This window comes from Zootoca vivipara, chromosome Z1, assembly GCF_965207765.1.
Source record: "Zootoca vivipara chromosome Z1, rZooViv2.hap1.1, whole genome shotgun sequence".
Taxonomy (NCBI): Eukaryota; Metazoa; Chordata; class Lepidosauria; order Squamata; family Lacertidae; genus Zootoca; species Zootoca vivipara.
Window position 1 is genome coordinate 10,322,266 of NC_142583.1, and position 26,593 is coordinate 10,348,858.

General features: G+C 42.8%; 1 protein-coding gene across 4 annotated transcripts in view; it reads left to right on the forward strand.

Moving 5' to 3' along the window:
- Positions 1–8,857, forward strand: part of ANAPC4 (anaphase promoting complex subunit 4) — a 31,080-nt gene extending 22,223 nt beyond the window's left edge. For 3 of the 4 annotated variants that reach the window (XM_060278939.2, XM_088658536.1, XM_088658528.1), the window contains 8 exons: positions 355–452; positions 1,306–1,367; positions 1,876–1,914; positions 1,999–2,100; positions 2,325–2,402; positions 3,751–3,921; positions 5,561–5,684; positions 7,898–8,857. In XM_060278939.2, the coding sequence (XP_060134922.1) occupies positions 355–452; positions 1,306–1,367; positions 1,876–1,914; positions 1,999–2,100; positions 2,325–2,402; positions 3,751–3,921; positions 5,561–5,684; positions 7,898–8,104 (881 nt within the window). In that variant the 3' untranslated portion in view covers positions 8,105–8,857. The remainder of the gene's footprint in view (positions 1–354; positions 453–1,305; positions 1,368–1,875; positions 1,915–1,998; positions 2,101–2,324; positions 2,403–3,750; positions 3,922–5,560; positions 5,685–7,897) is intronic. The other variant, XM_060278941.2, reaches the window with a different exon arrangement.
- The last annotated feature ends 17,736 nt before the right edge of the window (positions 8,858–26,593 follow it).

A 26,593-nucleotide genomic window follows, 5' to 3' on the forward strand; every position in this document is an offset into this window, starting at 1 on the left:
TTGTATCTTTTGAGTTTCCATTTTGTCTGGAGGTGGGCAGAACACACTGCTTCCCACTCGTAGTAATTATGACCGGTGTCCTAGATTTCTCTCTCGCTTGATGTGAGCCGCTGTCAAACTGGCCCTCTGGGAGTTGAAGGGCAAATGGGATCAGGAATAAATGCCATTACCAAACAGTGGTACTGTCTAGGCATGTTCTTCTCTGAGCTCATAGCCTAAAAACCAAACTGAAAGAGGCTTTGATCCACAGGCTGTATGTTTGCCTAAATGGGAGTGAATTGGGGGAACAGCGTTTCTGTTCACAGGTCCATCTAACTTCATCCAAACGTAATTCATTTGCCTCTTTATTTCCAGAAAGCCCGTTGCTGTTTCCATACTACCCTCAGAAGTCCTTGCATTTTGTCAAAAGGCAGATGGAGGGAATTATCGACCAGTGCCTACGAAAGCCGGCTGTGAGTATTTGGTTGTTGGTCAGGTTTGAGTTTTGGCAAGCAACGCCGTTGTTCTCATCTGTTTTTAAAAGCAGGTTGCAAGAATGAAGTTGCCCTCTGCGGAATCCAGCCGTTGGCCAAAACGCCAGAGTTGCAGGCGGTTGATTGCCTACACCCTGTTTCCTGCTAAATAGACTTGCTGGGGTTCAAACCCCCCAGATTTGTTGCATTAATAGATTCCCTCCCCCTAAAAATAAAAAGCAGTATAGAAATGAAATTATTATTAATAATAACATTCTGTATTTTGAGTGAGAGAGTCTGAAGTCTCTTCTTCATGACCCAGAATTATAGAGTAATAATGTTAAGTCCTCCACAAATTATGGTTTAATGGAGATGGGGTTTTAACTTGGGTGGGTGTTGGTTATTTGGGGTTGGGTGGTTTTAAATTGTTATTAATTGTTATATGTCATTTTGTATTTTTATTTTATAAGGCTGATTAATACTCTACAGCCATTTAAATATGCTTGTGGGCTGGATCTGGGCAAATGATTCCATTCTTCTTATGCACGTGAAAGAAGGACGAGATTCAGATAGCAAAACCACTAGAATTCACAGCATTGCATAAACTTGAAACCTCCCTTTCTTCTTGTTGTTGTTACCTAGATTGTGTGCCTGTGGGCAGTCAGCTTCCGTTGTGTAGCTCTGATAGTTTTGAATGCTAGAATAATAATCCCACAGGACTTAAAATGTACAGGGGTCCTATCTGCTGTCGCATTCACAGGCCTGGGCCAAATTTGCTCTCTCCATGTCGGTGGGTGTGTTGCTGCAACTAATTTCTCCCTACTGCTTTAATGCTTTTTGTCCTTCTCTCTAGGATGTGGTTGGAAAATCCGTGCACGAGGCGTTTTGTATGCCTTTATACAAAGCATCCAAAAGGTAGGGCTTTTGCAATAAGGAATAGATTTTTCCAAGTTTGACTTAGAACAAAATGTTGGAAGTGCTGGAGTATTGCTTCTGAGTTTACCAGCCACGTCGCCTTCCAAGATTCTCTGTTCCATTCTCTGTTTCCTCCCATCAGTAAGTCACCATTCTGTACCCACTGAGCATGCTCAGTCTTCATGGGACTGTTTGTGGGGTTGGTAGTCACCCTATTCAATATTTTTCTGAAGAAGTGGGGTTTTTATTGTTTTTTTGGTATTACAAACCTAATGTTGTGTTAACCTAATAACTCTCTCTTGTGTTAACCTAATAACTCTCTCTTGCCCATGCTGGTCACATGAGGACGTACTCTGAGAATGAATCTGCTCTTCGCATATAGGATTTGCATATCATGCTATGTAAAATATGTTTTTAATGTTGTGCACCGCCCTCGGATAAAGGGTGGTATACATATTAAATAATAAATATTCTTCTCATGTTCTTATTTCTTTCTTTTCCACTTTAGTGAGGACCCAGCATCTCAGCTCTTCAAGTTGCCCTTTTTGTGAGCATGTAACTATTTTTCTACATTCTATTCACCAGGTGTTACGGTTTATTTTTTACTTACGGGTATTCAAATTCATTGCAGGTGGAATGATAAATCATCCAATTTGCATTACGTTTTGTTCACGATGTTAGAAAGCTCCATTTCTAAAATATACATATTGAGGAGGCATACAGACATTTCAAGGTATGATGGAATAAAAGGTGTATTTTAAGCTTTCTGTTGGACTTGTTTTAATTTTATTTTTTTGTTTACATCTAGAGGTAGTTCTGCAAAGCCACTTTCATTGCATAGCACAGGCCTAGATAACAGTTTCATTGATTGATTTAGCTGTGCATTTTCACGTATCATGTAATGTCTGTGTAAAATGCCAAAGATTTGGTTCACATGGTAACTTTTCCCACCCTTAGGTCTGCTGATAATGGGCTCCTCGCTGTTGATTTTGGAAATTTTCTAAACAGCAGTATTAATGAAAATTCAGGAACCAGGTTGGTATATCTAAAAATGCCTAACTTTCAAAAGCTAGCCAGATAGTAACTTCACCAAATTATACAGTGGTACCTTGGTTCTCAAACTTAATCCATTCCGGAAGTCTGTTCCAAAACCAAAGCGTTCCAAAACCAAGGCGCACTTTCCCATAAAAAGTATGGTAATGCAAAACGAATTAATCCGTTCCAGACTTTTAAAAACAACCCCTAAAACAGCAATTAAACATGAATTTTACTATCTAACGAGACCATTGATCCATAAAATGAAAGCAATAATCAATGTACTGTACTATAAAATAAATAACACAGTATTGTAAATGATAAAAATGAAAATTTAAATTTTTTCTTCCCAGCACTGATGATAGTCATTGTTTGGATAGGGGGCTTTTATCCATTTCCGCAGTCACACAATCAATCAATCAGTAGCTGAACTGGGTTCCGCACAGTCACAAACACAAATTAACTGAAAAAGCCTCAAAAACAAAAACTCAAAATAAATAGGAAAAACAAAAACGCTAAACTTAATCCTTTTGACTTCCGAAATGTTTGAAAATCAAGGCACAGCTTCTGATTGGTGCAGGCCCCCCAGAAACAATTGCCAACAACTGCATTGGACGTTCGGCTTCCAAAAATCGTTTGAAAACCGGAACACTTACTTCCGGGTTTTCAGAGTTTGAAAATCAAGGCATTTGAGAACCAAGGTACCACTGTAACTTGATTAGGCATATAAAGCCCCTTGATTCTAGAAACGAAGGATGGCAGATTTTAGGGAATAATAAATGTTTTGTTCTGAGCTGCTTGCAAACGTTTGTTCTGATGTAGGCCACATTGACATGCCATAGTAATTCATAAGCAGTGGCTTACCATACATAGGCGAACCACACATGTTTTGCTCATCTTCCCTAGCACTGGGAGGAAACAAACCACAAACCTTGGCTTAATGTTACCTAAATTGTGTCACGCAAACCACAAGAATCATCGTATCGTGGAACTGTAGAGTTGAAAGGAACCCCAAGGGTGATCTAGTTCAAATCTCTGCAACACAGGAATCTTTTGCCCAATATGGGACTGGAACCCGTGATCCTGAGATTAAGAGGCTCCTGCTGTACCTCCTGAACTATCCCGCATCTGCCCTTGGCTACAGAAAGTGGGTTGTTGGAGGCGAAACAAACCGCAGTCTCTGCCTTGTGATGGCCAGAGATCATGATGCTATAGCGAAATATCCAATAAAACAGCAGGAAGACTTTACAGTATTGCAACAAAATACATTTCCGCACTGAATGTTTTTCTTGGTGCGCATAACTTCCTTGACCACAACTAGAATGCTTTCACCTTATCTTCCTTATAGTTGTTACAGTTGCCTTGATGCCCATTTCTATGACGATGAAACGATCACGGTAATCCTCGCGGAGAATTCAGAGCAAGAGGGAAAGGAGAGGATTCTGGCCCAGTTGCCGTTATCATCCGTATATACCGAGGAAAACCAGGGATTGGAATTCAGATGGAATTCTGCTCAAAGGTACGGATTGGACTTCCAGATTTTATCTTAATCCCTTTGCTCTGTTTCCTGGGCCTCTTCTTTTTTGGTAGCCAAGCGTTAAGAAGGATGCAGGCTATTAGAAGTGGCTGAACTGAAACGACTGTACATTCCCAAGTAAATGGCAAAATGTTGTTCCTCTTAGGTCAAGCACAGCTCTGATTTTCCTAAATGCCCTTGTAGGTAGTTCTTTAAGCAGCTTCCTTGTACATACCATATTTTTCCGTGTATAAGACTCTCCCATGTATAAGACGCCCCCTATTTTTAGGGACACGAATTTAAGAAAACGGGGGAGATTGCCCCGTGTATAAGACGACCCACAGTTTTTCACATAATTTTAAAGTAGAAAACAACAACAACCTAGTCTTATACACAGAAAAGTACGGTAACTTGCCACTACAGTAGTACCTCGGTTTATGAACACAATTGGTTCCGGAAGTCTGTTCATAAACTGAAGCGTTCATAAACTGAAGCGAACTTTCCCATTGAAAGTAATGGAAAGTGAATTAATCCGTTCCACATGGGTCTGCGGTGTTTGTAAACTGAAAATTCGTAAACCGAGGTGTTCATAAACCAAGGTTCCACTGTATTGGGGCAATATCCAACTAACTCATTCCATCGGTGCAAGGATTTTCATTAGTGCAACAGAACTTTCTATCCTCTAAATCTATTCTGGGGTCCGTCCTTCCCCCAGCACTCTGGAGCAGATTTGAAGGGGTTGTGGGGGAAGATTTCTGTTGCACAAGCGGAAATTCTTGTGTTGATGGAATGTGTTAGTTGCATGCGTGCCCATTGTCTCAGGTAGACTATTTTGCGAAACCTGAGATTTAGTGTTGAACATGTGCTGAGAAGGGGACGACAGAGGACGAGGTGGTTGGACAGTGTTGTCGAAGCTACCAACATGAGTTTGACCAAATTGCGGGAGGCAGTGGAAGACAGGAGTGCCTGGCGTGCTCTGGTCCATGGAGTCACGAAGAGTCGGACACGACCAAACGACTAAACAACAACAATGTGCTGAAAATATAGCTGGTGATGTGTACATGCATAATTCTGCAACATTTCCACACTCCTGCTAGCAGTGTTGAGAGATTTGGCAACATAAGCAGAGCTGAGCATACGTGAGAACATAAAATATGTACCAGCCCAACTTACCCAATCATTGTAAAAAGATAACTGAGGTTCGTTTCACTTTGAAAATTCTAAGCACTGTATAAATGATAACTGCTATTACGTTAAGGGGCCTGTTTCTCATCCATTAGTATATTGTTGCCCCTTACATTTTAATTTTAGCTTCTTTCAAATGCATGCAGTGAAAACAGGGTCTTAAGAGGTGGTTTGGGCAAAAATGGCAGAGGAGGAAATTCAGTGACCAAGGGGTGTGTGATGAAATCTTGGTTACACACTAAAGCAGGCCTCCCCAACCTTCGGCCCTCCAGATGTTTTGGACTACAATTCCCAACATCCCCGACCACTGGTCCTGTTAGCTAGGGATCATGGGAGTTGTAGGCCAAAACATCTGGAGGGCTGCAGGTTGGGGGTGCCTGGAGTGAAGTTTCAAATTTCCGTTTGGAGTTAAAAACGAATTGTAGTCTTAGCCTCTTTCTTCCCTGGTCTTAACTAGATTGGATATGCAATGTGAGGACATTCCTACACAGCCTGTCACCATCGAGGGTCAGTGGAGGGTGTTAGAGAACATGAAAGCCCAGTATGTTGCTGTAAATGGCATCCGAAAAGTTTCTTGTGTGGTGAGTATCCCATGGACAGATTTTGCATATGGCACAGTGACAGGATGGAGCGCCGTATGTTCAACCAGTAATAAGCACCACTGTGTTCACTGGGAGTCGTTCTCAAGTCATTTTGTATAGGACTGCAGGCCTTGTTTTTCTGGGGTCATGAGTGAAGATATTGGACTCCTCCCTCAGCAATCAAGAGCATTAATCTATATAGAAAAAATAGTTCAGTTATCCTCTCTATTGGTACAGGAACAGTATTCTGCTGTAGTGAAGGTGTGGGGAACAAAACGTCTTGGCTATTGCTCTGCAAATGCTTTTTTAAATAATAATAATTTATACCCCGCCCTCCCCTGTCAAGACCGGGCTCAGGGCGGCTGACACCAATAAAATTACAATAAAATGTAAAAGAAGGAAAAACAATTAATTAAAATACGAATTAAGATATAGTTTAAAATTTAAAAATTTAAAATGCAGCCTCGTGTTAAAGTAGCCCATAAAACGAAACCATAAGGGGGGGGGACTTAGGGGTCAGACTGAGTCCAACCCAAAGGCCAGGCAGAACAGCTCCGCTCTTGCAGGCCCTGCGGAAAGATGTCAAATCCCGCAAGGCCCTGGTCTCATGTGACAGAGCGTTCCACCAAGTGAAGGCTAGCACTGAAAAGGCCCTGGCCCTAGTTGAGACTAACCTAACCATTTTATGGCTTGGAATCTCCAAAGTGCTATTATTTGTGGACCTTAAGGTCCTCCGTGGGGCATACCAGGAGAGGCGGTCCCGTAGGTACGAGGGTCCTTCAATGTAGGTTATAGTGATGCATTTCTTTAATTTTGAAGTTTTATGATAATTGTACTACATTTTTTAATCAGAAATTGTTACAGTTTTCACAACACAATAAAATTATATCTAGAACAAATGAAATGAAAAGGAAGAAAGAGAAACAACAGAAGAAAAGAGGAAGCAAGAAAAGAAAGGAGAAATAGACAATAGATATAAACACATACCATAATTATATACAGTGGTACCTCGGTTTTCAAGCGTCTCTGAAGCCGAATGTTTCGGTTTTTGAACACCGAAAACCCGGAAGTAATTGCTTCCGTTTTTGAATGCTTTTCAGAAGTCGAACAGCTTCCACTGAGTCCCGTCCCCCCATTTTCCCCATTGAAATTTGCACCTCGGTTTTCAAACAGTCTTCTGGAACAGATTGCATTTGAAAACCGAGGTACCACTGTATCTATATATCCCTCTATTCTAATTCTAGCCTAATCTTCAATCCACATGCAAAGAAGTGAGTCTCCCCAGCACCCACCTGGAAAGTTTTCCTCAGTTTCACACCCTGAGAAAAACCCACTCCTGCCTCCCTCCCTCCCTCCCTCACAGGCCGCCACTTATATGTACGTAACATATTTTATGCAAATTACATTAATAGAACAATATCAGAAAATAACAATCATAAGAAAGAGAAAAGGAAAAAAGGAAAAACAGATAAAAAGATAAAAAGAAACTTTCACTTTCCTGTCTGCCAATCTTTTGTATATCAATTTTTTTAAAAATAAGATTTTTATTGAAGTACGAGAATTATAGTACATACATTATATTCTCTCCTTCCAATTTTTAATTTCCCGTACCATTTTTCCTTTCCCTTCCCACCCCCTCCCCCACCCATAATCCATTGGAAGGGTTCAAACAGTTGTCCTCAGCCACGGGCACAATCTTTAATTTCCACTGAATGTCTTCTGGTCCAGTAGTTGTTATCCATTGAAGATAGGGGTTCCATCTGGTCCTTATCATAGTAGACTTGGCCTTCCATGTTATTTCCTGTGACGTTACTGCCACAATGTCTGACTGAATAAATTCAAACAAATAATTAGTCCAGACCATCTTTTGTATATCAATTATTCAAAACATTTAACACATTTTCTTTTCTTTTCTAGCCTTTATAGGCATAAGTGAAAACAGTAAAATCATAAAATCATACAAAGTAATCCAAATACATTGATAATCCAAACACATACAATATATAAAAGACTAGATAACCACCACTGAATAAATCAGGCAACTTTAGATTTAGCTTTAAAGATATTGGCTAAGTACCCCGAAACAATATTGTACTATATGTTGTACTATGTTTTGAACGTTCATATTTTTGTCGCTGCCTTGGATCGGCTTGGCCCCAAAAGGCAGCTATCGGATCAGTAAAACAAGACATATCTTTAAAATGTTCCCCTAGCTAAGTTCAAACCTCCGGCACATCCGAGTGTTTGAAATGGACGTGGAAGATGACGGAGAGGCGGAGGAGGAAGAAGAGGAAGAAACGGCCCCGCAGGCAAGCGCGGGCGAGGAGGAGCCTCGGCCGTCTACAAGCAACCAGGAAGAGAGCGTCCGTGCTGAATTAGCGGATGAAATAGGAGAACAGGAATCGAGTCTCAATGCGTGAGACAAAACTCCCATTTCACTGGCTGCAGGTGGTCGAAACGCTGGCCATAAACCATACTTAGGGGGATTAGCTTGTACAGGAGTGCTTACATCTCGAGCCTAATTTTGCTCTTCCCTTCCTGGAGCAGGGAAAGAAACCACCGAGTGGCTGGATTAGCACCCCCGATTATGGTTTGTTTAGGAGAAAACAAACCATAAACACCAGGATGGATGCAACACTAAACCAACACTATACCACTTCTCCACTCCAGGAAGAGGAAAGGGGAGCTGGGAGGGCTCGAGATGCATGCAGATCTCATGCACAAACTCCCTAACCTATTTGATGGCCAGTGTTTTTCTGTTACGTGTTGGAGAGAAGAAAGAGTATTTACTGTACCAGGCTATAAAAGGCCTTTGTGCGTATGGAGGCATCCCTGACTGTTCCTTTCCTTTCCCCAGTGTTTCCCAGTGCTGCTTCTTGCTTCTGAGTTGCCAGAATAAGTGCAGCGCTGGAAGAAAACAAACCCAACCGCAGCCAGTTCATCCTGCAAACACATATCTCCCCTTTAAACTTAAGACAGTGTTGTGGTTCTAACGCTTCCCTCCAGTTTCCCCATGGCCTCTGCCTCCCACTTTTCCTCGTCCGCTTTCATAGTTTGGCTTCAGGTGATTCCAAACAGGCACTGCAACATGAGAAATGGGCTTTAAACTTGGCGTTTCCCATCTGTATTTGTAAAGGGGTGGTAAATTAAATTAAACATTGATATTTTTTCCCCGTAGTGATGGTGTTGTGGTTTGTGCTTCCGATTTCATGTAGTTTGTGCTTTCGATTTCTAGGTGTTTTCTAAATCTTAATTTATAGTCCAAGGTGGGTTTTTTTTAAAAAAAAAAAGCTTTCAAATGTGAAAAGAAATCTATAAAACAATGAAATGTTGGCCTGTTGCTAAGAAGTCAACTCCTTGCCTCAAAAAGTGTTTTACTGTTATTTTGGGATGAACATTTTGGGATGCACATTAAGCAGAACCAGTCCTCTGCAAAAGCAGAGAACTTTTAGCAGTATTTTCTAAAACAGGCATCCCCAAACTTTGGCCCTCCAGGTGTTTTGGACTACAATTCCCATCTTCCCCGACCAATAGTCCTGTTAGCTAGGGATCATGGGAGTTGTAGGCCAAAACATCTGGAGGGCCGCAGTTTGGGGATGCCTGTTCTAAAACATCCAGAACTTTGATTTACTGGACCTTCTACTATTTGTGCTCTCCCCCCAGGATCTGCAGAGAAAGTGGCCATGTTACATTATGATTTAATGTATAATAATAATAATAATAATAATAATAATAATAATAATAATAATTTATTATTATTTATATCCCACTCATCCGGCTGGGTTTCCCCAGCCACTCTGGGCGGCTTCCAGCAAAATATTAAAATACAATAATGTAAGTAAATACTACCCTGCACAGAAATAACCCAAACCATTGCCATATACAGTGGTACCTCGGTTTAAGTACACAGTTGGTTCTGGAAGTCCGTACTTAACTTGAAGCAAACATTCCCATTGAAAGTAATGGAAAGTGGATTAATCAGTTCCAGACGGGTCTACGGAGTACTTAAACTGAAAATACTCAAACCGAGGCGTACTTAAACCGAGGTATATATAGAAGATTTTATACAAATAATTTATACAGGATTGCACCCATTCTTTCAGTTGGTCCTGCTGTGTGTGTGTGTCCTGGAATGCACTTGGATTATTGTCTTCTTAAATCATCGCTGCAGATAAGCATCAAGGGCAAAGTTAATGGCACGCACTTACTTACTGACTTTGTTTGTTTTAGACTGAACTGATGGCTAGACCTACAGTTTCCATAGGCTAGCTTAAAAAGACGGTGGTTAAAGTGTTATCATGAGCTGAAGAATAATAAAGGTTTATTGCTTCACTAGACACAGCAGAGATTCCTCCTTAGAAATAGTTGTAAAGGGGGAAAAGGTGTAGCTGGTCTTGAGAAACACGTATTGTCAAGCATTTTCCACAGCAATCATTAATTCATTTGTTTTCTGTAGTTAAATGTACTTGTAGTTGAAAAGGATTTATAGATCAAAGGAATGTATGAACTTTGGGTTGCTTAGGATCAAATAGTGCAGACAGCACTGAAATATTTCACATTATTGACACACACACACACACACACACACACACACACACACACAAACACACACTCACCTAAAAGTAAAGGTATAGGGACCCCTGACCATTAGGTCCAGTCGTGACTGACTCTGGGGTTGCGGCGCTCATCTCGCTCTATTGGCCAAGGGAGCCGGCGTACAGCTTCCAGGTCATGTGGCCAGCATGACAAAGCTGCTTCTGGCGAACCAGAGCAGCACATGGAAACGCCGTTTACCTTCCCACTGTAGCGATACCTGTTTATCTACTTGCACTTTGACGTGCTTTCGAACTGCTAGGTTGGGAGGAGCTGGGACCGAGCAACAGGAGCTCACCCTGTTGGGATTTGAACCGCTGACCTTCTGATCGGCACACCCTAGGCTCTGTGGTCTAACCCACAGCACCACCCGCGTCCCCCCTACACACCTAGAAGCACGCTAAATATTAAATTTGAAATAAAATGGGTCCTTTTCTATTACTACTGGCAGAAGTTTGTGAATTGTGAATCATAGATTGAGAGATTTGCATATATAGGATGACAACGTAGCTCTGCTAAGGTTTTCTATAAAAAGTTCTGACAAGATGTAAAACTGGTGAAGACTAGCAGTTATTTATTTCATCCCATATCAGTAAAACTAATGTTAGTATTGGGGGGGGGGACTTAAGACAGCAAAGGCGTCACAAATATTGGCTAGAAAGTTCTGGTGTGACAATTTCAGCTGTCCTCTCCCTTGAGCCAGTTCCCCTTGCGACAGAAGTCCAAATAATACAGATATTCTGTGGTCTGGGCAAACTGTGACAAACTCTGGTCTCTGCCGGGTGTCACAACTGGGCAGAGCATTCCTCACCATGTAGGAAACGGGTGGAATGGGTGCCATCTTAAATTAAGGTAGTGTAAATTGCCCCATTCCAAAATAAAAAAACGGGGCTATGAGCCAAACTGAGCCTGTAAACAAGCCTTAAAAATAGAATTTCACCTTTTCTTTTTGGCATTGGACGTTCTAGTGTACTGTGAGAAAAATGCTTGCGTACCATGATAAATATATTAAATTTAATGTGTTCTGTGTTCCTAAAGCACCCCTTCATAGAGGGAATGTTACCTCCTTCCAACCAGCCTCTGCTCTGGGGATGGGCAAATTTCTCTGCTAGAGACCAAAGAGCAACTTTAAAAACATAGAATAAGAATAATATAATTTATTATTTATACCCCGTCCATCTGGCTGGGTTTCCTCAGCCACTTTGGGTGGCTTCCAGCAAAGCAGCCATTCTTTCAGCTGGTTCCACTGTGTGCGTGTCCTAGAATGCACTCGGATTATTGTCTTCTTAAATCATCGCTGCAGATAAGCATCAAGGGCAAAGTTAATGGTGCACACTTACTGACTGACTTTGTTTGAACTGATGGCTAGACCTACAGTTTCCATAGGCTAGCTTAAAAAGACGGTGGTTAAAGTGTTATCATGAGCTGAAGAATAATAAACATTTATTGCTTCACTAGTAAATGACTTCTGGGAAATGATTTATAATGAGATTTTAAAAATGTTGAAATATACATTTGCAAAAAACCCAGAAGCCCTTTTCCTTGGTATACAAGTGAAACTCGGAAAATTAGAATATCGTTGAAAAGTGCATTTATTTCAATAATGCAACTTATTGTTTTTTCTATTTCTTTTAATTTTTACAAATGCTTTCTTTTGGAAATTCCACCGTAATAAAACAAATAGTTACAATAATACAAAAATAAACAAAAATAAACATCGCTATTACATTTCATTAATTACATTCCATTTATAATTGACCCGCCTGATGACGAATAATTACAATTACAACAAATAAAGGCTTGACATATCTTGCTTTGCATGTCATGCATCTATCTCATATATTGGTTTCACCTTTTAAGTTGCATTACTGAAACAAATGCACTTTTTGACGATTTTCTGAGCTTCACCTGTAGTAAAAGGTAAAGGGGCCCCTGACCATCAGGTCCAGTCGTGTCCGACTCTGGGGTTGCGGCGCTCATCTCGCTCTATAGGCCAAGGGAGCCGGCGTTTGTCTGCAGACAGCTTCCGGGTCATGTGGCCAGCATGACAAGGCTGCTTCTGGTGAACCAGAGCAGCGCACGGAAACGGCGTTTACCTTCCCGCCGGAGTGGTCCCTATTTATCTACTTGCACTTTGATGTGCTTTGAACTGCTAGGTGGGCAGGAGCTGGGACCGAGCAATGGGAGCTCACCCCGTTGCAGGGATTCGAACCGCCGACCTTCTGATCAGCAAGCCCTAGGCTCAGTGGTTTAACCCACAGCGCCACCTGGGTCCCTTTTTCACCTGTAGTAGGTACAGAGATTTACAAGCATGATAAAAAATTGTTTTTATATGCAACAACTGCAGCAAGAATACCATTAGCCCAGCGATGGAAGCAAGAAGAACTACCAACAAAGAGTGGCAGATGAAACTGATGGACTATGCCGAGTTGGTGAAACTAACTGGGAAAATTTGGAACCAGCAAGACCAGACTTTCCTGAAAGACTGGAAGAAATTTATGATACATTTGAAAGATAATTGTAATCAATCGACATCACTTGTATGGTTGCAAGAAGTTATGTAAGGAGAACTATATGAATTATTGCGAAAAAGGACTAAGAAGGAATTTCTTTAGGATTTGGATTTTATAGCAATAACTATTAAAATAAAATGCAAAATCAGAAAGAAGGTTAGAAAACCATTAGTCGAGGTTGACAGAAGTCCTAGGCTGTGATAGCCAAAGGTCTGTTATACTGCATACGATGGGATGTTGGGAAAACATGCAAAAACCAATAAAAATTACATATATATTAAAATAAAATGAGCTACATGACTTTAGCTCTGATGCACAAACGGGAAAAATATTTGGTTCTGGTACAGCGATATGGGGGGGGAACTGTGACGCATGGACGCACGGAGGGCTTCCACGTACAAAAAAAGGATTTGAAAAATGTGCCTTTTCAGGTGTGAAGATGTGCCCTTGGGGTTTGTTGGCTTTTTTTGCAGTTTGGCGTACCAAACATGTAACAGCAGTAAATTTATGGTGCTGCTCTACTGAGCCAGAAGAGGGCATTGCTGCAGTATGGCACAAGCAACGTTCTGCCTTTTTCCAAACCAAAAACTGCTGCTTTGATGAGTCCTGAAAGGCAGACAGAACAAAATAAAACAGCAGATGCGACAGACCGTAGTATGCGAGTGATGCTGGTATTACTATTTATTACATTGATTAGTTGCTTATGACATATAATGCCTCAGAGTAAGTTATGTTAGAAGAGACACATTTTTTTAAAAAATAAAGTTATCACACTGGGCAAGAGAGTGGGTAAAGGTAAAGGTACCCCTGACTGTTAAGTCCAGTCGCGGACAACTCGGGTTGCAGTGCTCATCTCGCTCTATAGGCCAAGGGAGCCGGCATTTGTCCGCAGACAGCTTCCAGGTCATGTGGCCAGCATGACAAAGCCGCTTCTGGCAAACCAGAGCAGCACATGGAAATGCCATTTACCTTCCCGCTGTAGCGGTTCCTATTTATCTACTTGCATTTTGACGTGCTTTCGAACTGCTAGGTTGGCAGGAGCTGGGACCAAGCAACGGGAGCTCACCCCGTCACAGGGATTCGAACCGCCAACCTGATCGGCAAGCCCTAGGCTCTGTGGTTTACACACTAGACCACAGAGCCACCCGAGTCCCAAGAGAGTGTGTAATGTACTCCTATTAAAATAGCATTCAATTAGGTTACGTTTACTTTTTAGAATGGTAAGCTGTTAAGCTCACTTCAAATCTCTGAGGGCTGAGGACTCAAGGGGTACACCAGGTGTGAAGCCAGGTTCTGCCACCTTGAAATGAGGTCACAGGGGGCTTGTGGCATTCTTGCGATAATATGGTATTATTTCTACAAGTCGACCAGAAATGGTGATGCACCTTTAACTCTAACCAGATGTCCCAAAAATTCACTGCTTCCCACCAGATTTGTGGGGACAATCCCCAAGATGATGTCAGCTTCGAGAGTCTAAAATTCAGCCTCTCTTCACAACTCCAAATCTCTGATGCTTTTACTCTGCTTCACATATGCACAGACACCTAAATTGGGAAATCTGGGGCTCCCACTATCACTCTGTGGGTGGATACTGGACTTTCTTTCAGATCGCTCCCAGAGGGTCCGGTTGGGCCCTTATGTGTCTAACATGCTTAGGACTAACACAGGAACACCACAAGGATGTGTGCTTAGTCCGCTCCTTTATACTCTTTATACAGTACCTATGATTGTGTCGCTGCCCACCCTAGAAATAGGGTTGTCAAATTTGCAGATGACACAACCGTGATCGGGCTCATCTCTGATAAGGAGGGTGAAACTGAGTATAGAGATGAGGTGGAGCGGCTGACAGAGTGGTGCAGAGTCAACAACTTGCTCATAAATACAAAGAAAACAAAGGAGCTGGTGGTGGACTTTAGGAGACAGAAGAACGAGGTCCAGCCACTTTTGATTGACGGAATTTGTGTGGAGAGGGTAACAACGTTTAGATTTCTAGGCATTGAGTTACAGGAGGATCTGTCCTGGAGTGTTAATACAAGGGGGCTTGTGAAGAAGGCGCAGCAGAGACTGTATTTTTTTGAGAATTTTAAGGAAAAACCATCTTCCACAAAAGCTGCTGCTTGCCTTCTATCACTGTGCCATACAGAGCGTGCTCACGTACGGTTTATGTGTGTGGTACGGAAGCTGTACTTCTCAGGACAGAGCAGGGCTGTGTAGAATTATTAAAACAGCAGAGAGCATTATTGGCTGCTCACTCTCCACCTTAGAACAAATCTACACCACCAGGTGCCATAGAAAAGCACTAGATATATCAAAAGATCCAACGCACCCTGGTCACCATTTGTTTCAGCTCCTGCCATCGGGACGGAGATATAGAACAATGCAGGCAAGAACGAGCCGTCTCAGGAACAGTTTCTTCTCTAGAGCGATTTTGGCCTTAAATGGAAAGCCTGGACTTTGAAGTCATCTTATTTTACTTGTTATTTGTATTATATTTACTGTTTTTAATTAGGTTTTGTAATTTTGGATTATGCGGAATGCTTTATCTGAGTGGATGTAGCAACCGAGTAATTTCAATAAAGATATCTTATCTTATCTTATCTTATCATCTTATCTTATCATCTTATCTTATCTTTTCCAGCTGTGGGGCAGGGAGGAGAAATACATGCCATTTTTTGTCACCTTCCAGGTGGTAGTTCTGTGGAACAATATTGCCCCAAGCTTACATGGCCCGAGCAGGGCAAAAGGTAAGCCTGGCTAATCCCCAAGACATATTTTCAACAGCTCCCTGCAGTACGCACACACACACACACACACACACACACACACACACACACACACACTCTCCCGATGGGACTGCCTGTGATCTTATGAGCCTTTGAAAGAAAGCAGCAGAAAATAACATCTGTTTGTTGAAACTACCCAAGCTGTTTGAACAGTATCTTAACCCACTTGTGATGTTCTTCAAATAAATCAAATGAGAAAACTGCAACTGCTCGTTTCCTTACCAATAAGGAGAGACATGTAGAGAGAAGAGAGATTTTAGGAAAGCTGAAAACTTCTACTTTCCCAGTGCTTCTTTGAGGTCAATACAGTGGTACCTCAGGTTAAGAACTTAATTCGTTCTGGAGGTCCATTCTTAACCTGAAACTGTTGTTAACCTGAGGTACCACTTTAGCTAATGGGGCCTCCCGCTGCCACTGCGCCGCCACCGCACGATTTCTGTTCTCATCCTGAAGCAAAGTTCTTAACCCAAGGTACTATTTCTGGGTTAGCAGAGTCTGTAACCTGAAGCGTCTGTAACCTGAGGTACCACTGTACGTTATTGCTCTCACTGAAGGGATAAACCTAGATAGACTTTCCAAAGCTCAGATTCAATAATTTTGTCCTTTGATGACAACTGGGATGACAACGGACAACGGAAACACTGGCCTGCGAGTGCTCCGGTTGGAAAACAGCCTTGACCAAAGGTGTCATGGACTTCGAAGATGCTTGAACTCAGGACGAGAGAGAGAAACGTGCTAAGAGGAAGGCATGTTTGGCAAACCCTCACCGTGATCAACTCCTGCCCAGAAACCCACTGTGGAAGGATGTGTGGATCCAGAATTGGCCTCCACAGTCACTTACGGAGTAACTGTTAAGACTGTGTTCATAGAAGACGATCTTACTCAGCTATGAGGGATTGCCAAAGAAGAAGAAGAAGACAGAGGGGACTTCTGAGTGAGTTCAATTCCAATTGGGAATCTCAAGGTTCCTAAGCACAGGAAAATTCTAACTGTTTTAATAGAAATGTGCTTAGCTTCTGTTTGAACATGAGGTCTGAAGGATGGGGGGGGGGGGTAAGGCTTGTGTGTGTGCTCCCTCCTGATTTTAAGCCCAAACACCTGAATAGGTTGTTTGTTTCCACATACAAATATGCATAGTCCTGACTGCTGTGTGACTTTTCTTTATGAAAACAAGTTCTGGTGAAAAGCAATTCGGGGAGACCCATTGAGTGTACTTAATCACTTTTCTACTTTGTTTCAAAGCAACCTGAAGTGCTGATTTGGAATGGAGAATTGGGGGGGGGGAGTAAAGCGCTGCTCAGTTTTCCATTCTTCAATACCTTCCGAAGGATTTTATTAAAAGGAAAAATAGCTTTAGCAACAGAGAAAGTAGTGCTGAAGTTTGCCCTTGCCTTCAACTTCTTTGCTCCAAATTTTCCCCAGCCACTTTTTCCCTTTTAAATCACTGCCTCCTAAACCTGCAATTCCTTAAGAAATCTTGGAGGGAAGGGGCTGGGCTGTGTGTTACCTTTTAAAAAAAAAAGTTTGCATGAATTTCGGCCCTTAATTGGCAGGCTTGAGCTCCAGCAATTCCCGTTTTAGGAACTGAGAGCTGGATTTATATTCACCTGTGCTGAACAGGTTAATCAAAGGGCGCCTCACTTTCTCCTTAGACACTCGGGGTGGATCCAGATTATTAATGATGGTGGAGTGCCTTAATTAATTCAGACTGAGACAGGGATTTATCTATCTAAACCGGTTTTGTTTGGCTAGCCTTGAGATGTTTAGAGCCTTTCCAGGAAATGGAATGCAAAGAATGTAGATGTAGATTGGATAAATTATCTGCAATATTTAAATAGTTAACTTAGAAGCCTGGGAGCTAAGTGCAACATTCACATGGCGGTTCTGTGCACCTTGCCGCAGCAAAGATGCAAATCCGTTAAATTTCAGTGTTGGTCTCTTTCAAACTTTTAAATTTTTTAAAGAATCTTAAAACCTCCCCCACCCACAATCTGTGTTGCACTGGGTGATTAAACTGCTGCTGGTTTTGTATTTGTTTTTTTTTTTAATCACTGGGCTCTTTCAAATGTATTGGGGATTTTTTATATTTTAATTATGCTTGTAAGCTGTCTTACGGTAGCATCATAAAGGGTAAAGGGACCCCTGACCATTAGGTCCAGTCGTGACCGACTCTGGGGTTGCGGCGCTCATCTCGCATTATTGGCCGAGGGAGCCGGCGTATAGCTTCACAGGGATTCGAACCGCCGACCTTCTGATCAGCAAGCCCTAGGCTCAGTGGTTTAACCACAGCGCCACCTGAAGGTAGCATCATGGATTCCTTAAATAAATCCCCATAGCATGAAGATCCACTGTTTTTCTGATTGACTGGATCATGCCAACAACCGTGCCAATGTATGGCCGGCCAGGCCCAAGACTTTTTGGTGCCTGGGGCAAACCACAAAATAGCGCACCCCACCCAACCAAGGAAGAAGGGATGAGCGAAGAGCTAGCTCAGGAACAAGCAGGGCATAAAGATTTACATTGGGATCTGCTGTCCCCATGGATCCTGCTGCTTAAGGCTTGAGAAAGCCCTCTCTAGCCACTGACAGTGGCGGAGGAACCCTCTCCGGCACCCGGGGCAGGATGCTGAGGGGCGGGGCGAACCGCCTGGTGGCGCACACACGACATCCATACAGACTGTGCACCCGCGGCATCCTGTATGGACTGTGCATGTGCAGCATCCCGTACGGAGTGCGCACTCGCAGCAGCCTGCACAGTCACCGTGCGAGAGGTAGCCCATACAGACACCCGTATGGATGGCGTGCGAGTGGCGCCCATACTGACTGTGTGACCCCCCCCCAGCTGCTCTACAGCTGGGGGGGAGGCAGGGGCCATCTTGTCACCCCCCAGAGTGGCACCCAGGGTGGCCCGCCCCCTCCACCCCCCACTTTGTACGCCCCTGGCCACTGATACATTGGCACGATCTGTCCTGAATTGCCTGTAGCAGCCCCATCTCTATGTCAGTCCCCCCCCTCCACTGATCAACCTTTGTGTGGGACTGCAAATAAACAAACCGGCATGAACAGAACTGGCAGGCTACTGAGGAATAACATCAAATGTGAAACTATTTTTGACACTTCTGTACGGAAACATCAAGCCACCTGGATGCCTGTAAAGTCCAGCCGTACAATTAAAGTGGATTTTGCACCCTTGCACAGCAAACCTCAGACCAGGGGTCCCCAGACTTACCGGGCTTTGGGCCGGAGGGCAGGAGAGTGTGCGCACAGCGGGCCGGAGGGCGGGGGAGTGCGCACCCATGCGCATGCGCACACACACTTACTGGCGCACTGACGCGCTTCCCGGTCGGAAAAAATCGCCGAAAATGGCTTGTGCGCATGCGGATGGGCCTCCCCCGACCCGGAAGTGCACCGGAAATGACCTCTTCTGGGTCGGGAGAGGCCCATACGCATGCGCACAAAGGATTTTCGGCGATTTTTTTTTCCGATTTGGAAGATTGCCGCCGCGCTGCACGCCGTAAGAGCGGGCGGCGGCAGCGGGTGGCAGGGGTCGTTGTGGGCCGGATTGGGAGGCCAATTGGGCCGCATCCGGCCCGGGGGCCATAGTCTGGGGACCCCTGCCTCAGACCATAGCTAACAAGTTTTCCCTTTTCTCGCGAGGTAGCCTATTCAGCATAAGGGAATTTCCCTTTTAAAAAGGGAGAACTTGACAGCTATGGTTCAGACCCAGAAACCTCCCCCCCTAAATAAATTCACACTTGACTCAAATTTTGGTTTTTGGCAGAATTTAGGCCACAACTTTATTGATTGCAGAAAATGAGTGGTTGCATAGGCTCTGATTTGACTAGCCCCCTGCTCTGCAGGTAGCGCTGACCCTGGGCTCCACCATAGGCCAGCCAAGAGTGAACACCTGGGAAGGCGGAAAGTCGGGGATGGACTGTGTCCACCACCCAATTGTCCCCCTGGACTCAGGTATGGGCACAACCCCCTCTCAGGAGTTGACCAAACCATTTGAGTCCCTGGGTTCCTTTAATGGAACACCTGTCACATAGGGATGGCGAGAGCGTTCCCCCATCACCTGAACAAGAGCCTATCCAAAACCTTACAAGTTGTGACGATTTGCTAAGTGGCAGGCAAAGCCCAAATGGCCACAGCCAATCAGCCAAGTGGGGGAAATTCCTGCCGTGCCCGTGTCCCAACGACAGACGACACACAACGGCATAGCAAGGTCAAGCACAAAAGCCCTAAAATTAGGGAGAAGCGGGTGGGTGTTCCGAATGCACGCGCCGAAAGAGGAAGCTCTGGGTCACGTGCATGGGTATATATAGGTCCCTCAATCCGTTTGGACTGCACCCCATTGGCCAGATTGAACCCAGCAATGAGGTACCTACTAATCGGGTGTTGTGGATGACCAGTCTTACTCACCCACAACACAGGGGATTGGGTTCCAGGTCTCACTGCAACACATGCCCTCTTTAAGGGGGGACCCGATTTCCCCACCCAAACTGGATGTTTTGTGGTAAGGGAACTGGAGGCGGAAACGGTGGAATAAAAATCGTTTGACATGACATAACCTACCAGGAGGGATGCTCAACAAACAGCCGGTGCCATATGACCTCTCCATAAACTTTGTGTAAATAAATCAGGATGAATGCTCATTAGACAGGTTGCCCGGAAGCAAACTTAATCCTATTGAACATTTTGCAATTGTTTTGCAACTGCCACTTCCAGAAAAGCAGAAAGCAGAAGTGTATGTAGCCTGGCAAACCCAGTGAGTCAGATTTTGTGTTGATGATGAACACATGAACCAGAATGTTTGCAACATTGAAGCAGGAAAAGAATCTCACAGCTGAGATTGCATCCCTATTTGGCACCCCATTGCACAACTTGAAATGAAGCCATATTCCGTTTCATTGGGAGCTGATCTAATATTTAGTTAAGAATCCAGTTAGCTTCATTTAAGGGGACTGAATCTTTCTTCTTAGGACCCCTCCAGACTTTTTTATTTTCTGGGTGTAATTTTGCAATATGCCATTGAAAAAAAATATACCGCATTTGTAGTGGATTTATACTGCGATGTCCACACATAATTCCACTTTATTAGTTGTTTTGTGATGCTTCGCCAATGTTCTTGTCTGAAGAACACACTTGCTCTACAGCACAACAAAAGCAGGACGTAAACACAGCAGCAGTGTTCTCCACAACTTTAATTACAGCTCATTGCATTTTTATGTAAGCTACTAGTTAGTATATATGGCGACCAGAGATAACTGGGGGCAACTGCTTAGACAAAATGCAGCATCAAACCAGGTTTGGAAACATGTACAGTAGTACGACAGACTTTAGGCCAGGCATAGGCAAATCCGCCCATCCAGATGTTTTGGGCCTACAACTCCCATCATCCCTAGCTAACAGGGCCACTGGTCAGGGATGATGGGAACTGTAGTCTCAAAACATCTGGAGGGCCGAGTTTGCCTATGCCTGCTTTAGGCACTAATTTGAAAGAATTGTCCTAATGAACTAGTATCCTGATGATATTTGTGAGGAGACTCCCTGTCTGTGGAATGTTCTCCCCAAAGATGCTCACCTGGAGCCATCATTACATGTTTTTACGCTCCAGGCGAAATCATTCCTATTTCCCCAGGCCTTTGGCTATTAAATAATATATGGCTTGTTGCATGTGCGGGTGTGCACAGGGACTGTTACTATGCTGTGTAGTATGTACTGTATTTGTTTTTATGCTGTGTAAATTATGTTCTTGCTGGTGTACACCTCCCTGAGATCTTTGGATAAAGGGTGGAATCTAAACTGAATTAATAATAATAATAATAATAATAATAATAATAATAATAATAATAATTTAACTCTTGCCTTGGGTGGGCTGCTGGTTCAATGGTTTATACCCAATGCCTTGCCAAAACCTTACATCCGTAATCAATAAAGCTGTGGCCTAATTTGACCCAATGTAAGTATCCCATATGTATCTTATTTCTGGGGAGGTGGTCATGGGGGAGGGAGTGTCTGGCTCACGCAATGCATAAATAGACATCAGACATACTTTATTCCAAGCCAGCTGCTCTCGGACCTCACACAGAGAATATTAAATGCAATACACCTCAGCAAAGCAACTAAAAAAAAAAGATAGGCAACAGTATCTTTTGATGCCAGCAAAGCCTTTGGTGGGTGGAGTGGAAATTTATCAACAGTGTGCTGCGCAAAATAGGTATGAGAGATATATTTATTTGAACAGTTGGAAGGCTATATCAGGGCTCAAAGGCAGTAATATGAGTAAATAGGCTTGACTTGGAAAGAATACGATACGATAAATATTTATTGCTTTTAGCCATAGGCCATTGCAAATACAATTAAAATGCACAAACGTAAAGCATAAGTAAATATCATATCCGCTTCAAATGAAGATCGGAATTAACTCCTTGGGCTTGCTGCTAATTTTAGCCTTTCTCCAATTAACAAGTTTACTTTTACGAGTCACTGACATTTGGTTCAAAATTCTTGCTCAAATTTTCTTTGCTGCAATTGCAGACAGTGTAACTTGATAGTATATATACTCATATTCATCAGATAACAGATGGATCACTATGTCCTGAATTGGGCACCCGCTCCATTGCGACACAAAATAAGATACCAATTTCTTTCTAGGACGTGCATGCAAAGGGCAGCGCAATAAATAATGAACTAAATTCTATATACAACCATTTCCACAGATACACAATCCATTTCTTACAGGGATATGATGATACCGGCTATCCAAATAAGTGGGTGCAAGCATGTGTCTTTTTTCAACAGTGGGTAGGAAATATTAGATAAGTACCTTGAAATTTGGGGAACTTTTTAAAATAGCAGCATGTCACTGAGAGGAGCAATTATTATTAATCACATTTCCATGTGATGGGATGGCAGTCGCACATCAATTGGACACACGCAAAACAACCGCTCCCTGTATTTGAATTCCCCACATAAACTCCATTTGGGTTAAATATAGAAATCCCACTGAAGCTTTTACGTATCAGAATACCTAGAAGCCTAGCAAAACTATACAAACTAAACTACTTACTGGTGCTAGCCCAAATAAAAGGGGAATTTATGTCCTGGGCAAAAGTAAACTTATCCTGGTTTGGCTGCAGTGATTATGTATTTATTTATTTATTGTTGTTGTTGTTGTTGTTGTTGTTGTTGTTGTTGTTGTTATTGTGTCGTTTAGTCGTGTCCGACTCTTCGTGACCCCATGGACCATAGCACGCCAGGCACCCCTGTCTTCCACTGCCTCCCGCAGTTTGGTCAGACTCATGTTCGTAGCTTTGAGAACACTGTTCAACCATCTCATCCTCTGTCGTCCCCTTCTCCTTGTGCCCTCAATCTTTCCTAACATCAGGGTCTTTTCCATGGAGTCTTCTCTTCTCATGAGGTGGCCAAAGTATTGGAACCTCAGCTTCACGATCTGTCCTTCCAGTGAGCACTCAGGGCTGATTTCCTTCAGAATGGATAGGTTTGATCTCCTTGCAGTCCATAGGACTCTCAAGAGTCTTATGCAATTCCAAAGTTCTTCCTTTCTTTTCCTAGTACTTCCAGCTGAAGTATTGCCAAAACCAGATGTCATTATGGCAAAAAATTCATCATCATCGTATCTGTTTATTGTGAGGATCATGCCTTTACACAAATATCTACACAACAGTAATTAAAAAATATTAAAATTCATTACATACTATCCCAACAAAACCTTCATCCCACAAAACAGGAAGAAAAAAAACAGCAATGAGTTAAACAGACAGTGAAGGGGTCTTTACTTTGTCATCCAGAAATCTTTCCTTGGCTTTCATGGCCTTCGTCACAAAGACCACTACCATGTGGGTAATCCGTGGGTTAGCATCAACTAACAAAAATTTTACTCTATCTTCAGGATTAATTATAGAGTTGGGTATGATTTGCAGAATCGCATCTCTAAGGCCCGAGTAAATGGGACAATAGAGGAGGTAATGTATGAGATCCTCTTTAATTTTCATGGAGCAAGGGCATAAACGGTGTTCTGCTGGTTTTTTTTTTGTAAATCTACCGGTCAGGTATGCAGTTGACAATGTTTGAAACCGGGCCATAGTGAAAGCTCTCCGAAGGGTGGGGTCAGTGATCTCCACCAAGTAGTTGGCACAAATTTTGACTGCTTTTACTCAGGGAAACCACTAGGAAAACCCAGAATTTCTTATCTCCGTGGTGTCTAAAAAGGCGTCTTTATCAAGGATCCGTTCCCGAACTTTATCAGGGCTCCACAGTTTTAGAGTATTAAACTCGGGTAGATTGTATCTGGATAGGATATCTAATAGGTTTTGACACCAAGTAGTATTAAGTTGTAGAGATACAAAGGCTTGTTTAGCCAATAAGGTGTTCGAGGCATTTGCGAGACTGATGAAAAAACGCAGAAATCTTAAGTGGGCCCTGGCAGACACAGAAGGTAATCCTACTTCCACTCTTAAGAAAGCTGCCGGAGTTCCCTGAGGGAGGCCTAGAATTCTTCTGAGATAATTTTTTTTGTAAGATTCCAAGCCGTTCTAGCAGCTTCTGATTCCACCCCCATATGGCAAAAAATTACTCACCACACCTACTATATATTTTGGAAAGTGGTTTGTCTGCTGTTGGCTGGTTTGTTCTCCATACATTTGGACATCACTCAAGACATCCTTGCCAAACTTGGTACAAGGATTCCCAAGGTGGGAGCAGCACTCTCTGTCAATGTTTGGATGCTGGGTGCCATTTTGAATCAAGATCGCAGACCAAAATGTCACTATTTTGACATAGCTTTGGCCACCTCTCAATATATCATTGCCCTACTCGACAAGAGGAATGGGGTGGGTGGGGTCTATACAACATACAACATTGGTGTTGGGGAACATTTCGAATCAAGATGGCAGACCAAAAAATATGACTTTGGTATGAATGTGCCCATTTTTTGGCGTACATTTGGCCTTCTCTCAAGATAGCATCGCCAAACTTGGCGCGAGGGTTTCCAAGCTGGGAGCAGTGGTCTTTGTCAACGTTTGAATGCCAGGCGTCATTCAGAATCAAGATGGTGGACCAACATGTGACTTTGGCATGACTTCACCCGATTCTTGGCATGTTGGGCCCAAACTCAAAAATTACACTATCTGTTTAAAAATCACACAAATTCCCAGGGGGTGCAGGGCAGTCCCTGCTTATTTATGCATAAAGGGGAAAGGTCTAGCATATGGAGAAACACAGAAGCGTGTAGAAGGGAACTGGGCATGCTTCTGAGCACAGTAATAGTGGGGGAAATGGATCTGAATAGAACTTTCAGAAGAGGTTCTAAAGGGTGTGGCATTTAATTCAAGTCTGCTAAGGGAGGTCATTAAACTAAGTAAGCCATTTCTACAGACTACCTTCTAGGTTTCAGAAAATATGGCCCGCAAAGCTAGCGCCACTAATCTTACCCGTTAGACCTGTCTAAGAACATCCCGCATTCTTCCAGGAAGACAAATTTAAGTCTTCCTGGAAGACTTTAAGAGAAAGTCTGACTTTTTGGAAGTCTCCATAAAACAGCAGTATTTGGTAGTCCGCATGGATAAAAAGTAATTGTACAGAAGTCATACCCCAGGGACATCTGCTATCCAGCGGCGGTTGAGACAACACATCGACTGTGTCCTGCACTTGAGACTCAATGGTGCATGAACATTTGACTGAACCTGGACATTCCTGTTGAAATTGTACATGTTGGACCTGGAATGTATGAAGTCATCGACAAAAGTGCCTCCAAGAATGTGCTGAGTGCTCTTAGTTAACCTGCACTCGCACAGAATTAAAGAAAATTCCAGGGCGGCAAAACAGTGGCGGTGGCAGACAACAAAGGAAAGGTAACAATTGTTTTGAAAATTGTTTTGTTTTCTTTTGTTTTTTTTTAAAGATAGACAGCGCCCGCAGGGTATCGAACTGCCGTTAAGCAATTGGTGATTTTGAAAAATGTTTTGTGCATGGTGTTATTCCCACTCCACAGTGCTCCTTCCTGGGCCATACTCCTTCCTTTGGAGCACTGTAGATCGGTATCATTCTCTTTGGGTGGAACTGCGTGTCATGAGGCAATGTTGGGCTTCGCAACCCCATGTTTGACTCATAATTATAATGAAGACATTGAGGAAGTATTTACAGGGAATATCTGACAGGAGGAGAAATGTCTTAACTCAATCATTGGATAAGGCTGGTCTAGTAAGTATGCCGAAATATTTGCGTGAACTACTAATCGTCAGGCGAAATCAAAGTAATGTACTCAGTTCCTAACTAGAATGTAAAGAAAGTCAGTTGCAAACTCCCGATGCCTTGCTTGTTTCTAGAAAGCCAATATGGTAAACAATTTTAAATGAATTTCCTTTACAAAGACTTGGGAGCCGTTCAATAGGAAACGATTGCCATTAATGCAAAGGGCACACGTTCTGGGCCAGTACAGACAACTAATTTACGATGTGGAAATCTTTACTGGTATAGATTAACTTGATCATCTATATTAATGTGAGATAAAGCTTGCAGGCTCTAGCTCCACATCAACTGCTTGTTAAACTCATTGCCTTTATGAGTAATCTGTAAAACATGACATTGAGTGAGAATTATATTTTCCCAAGCTACAAAGGCTCATGGCTAGAATTATCTTTTGAAAGAACACTTCTCTTACACCCTGTCCTCTATTGTTTTCCATATTTTAAGTGTTGTTTTATATATTTTGAAATAAATGTTTTAAGTTTTTGGCCTCCCCCCCTCTCATCTCCTCAAACGGGGTGTGCTCTGAAAAGGGCACCTGTCAATACAGAAATAAAATGTGTACTTAGTTGCAGACTAAGAAAAATGAATGCTGATTGCTGGTACAGAGTGGGGGAAATGGACAAAAAGTATAGGAGTAGCACCTTGATCAAGCCCATAACAATATGGGGTTCTACATTTAATCCCATAATGCTCAGATGCCTATCCTATGATCGACATATATCTGTAGTAAGATTTCTAAAGTAATCTTC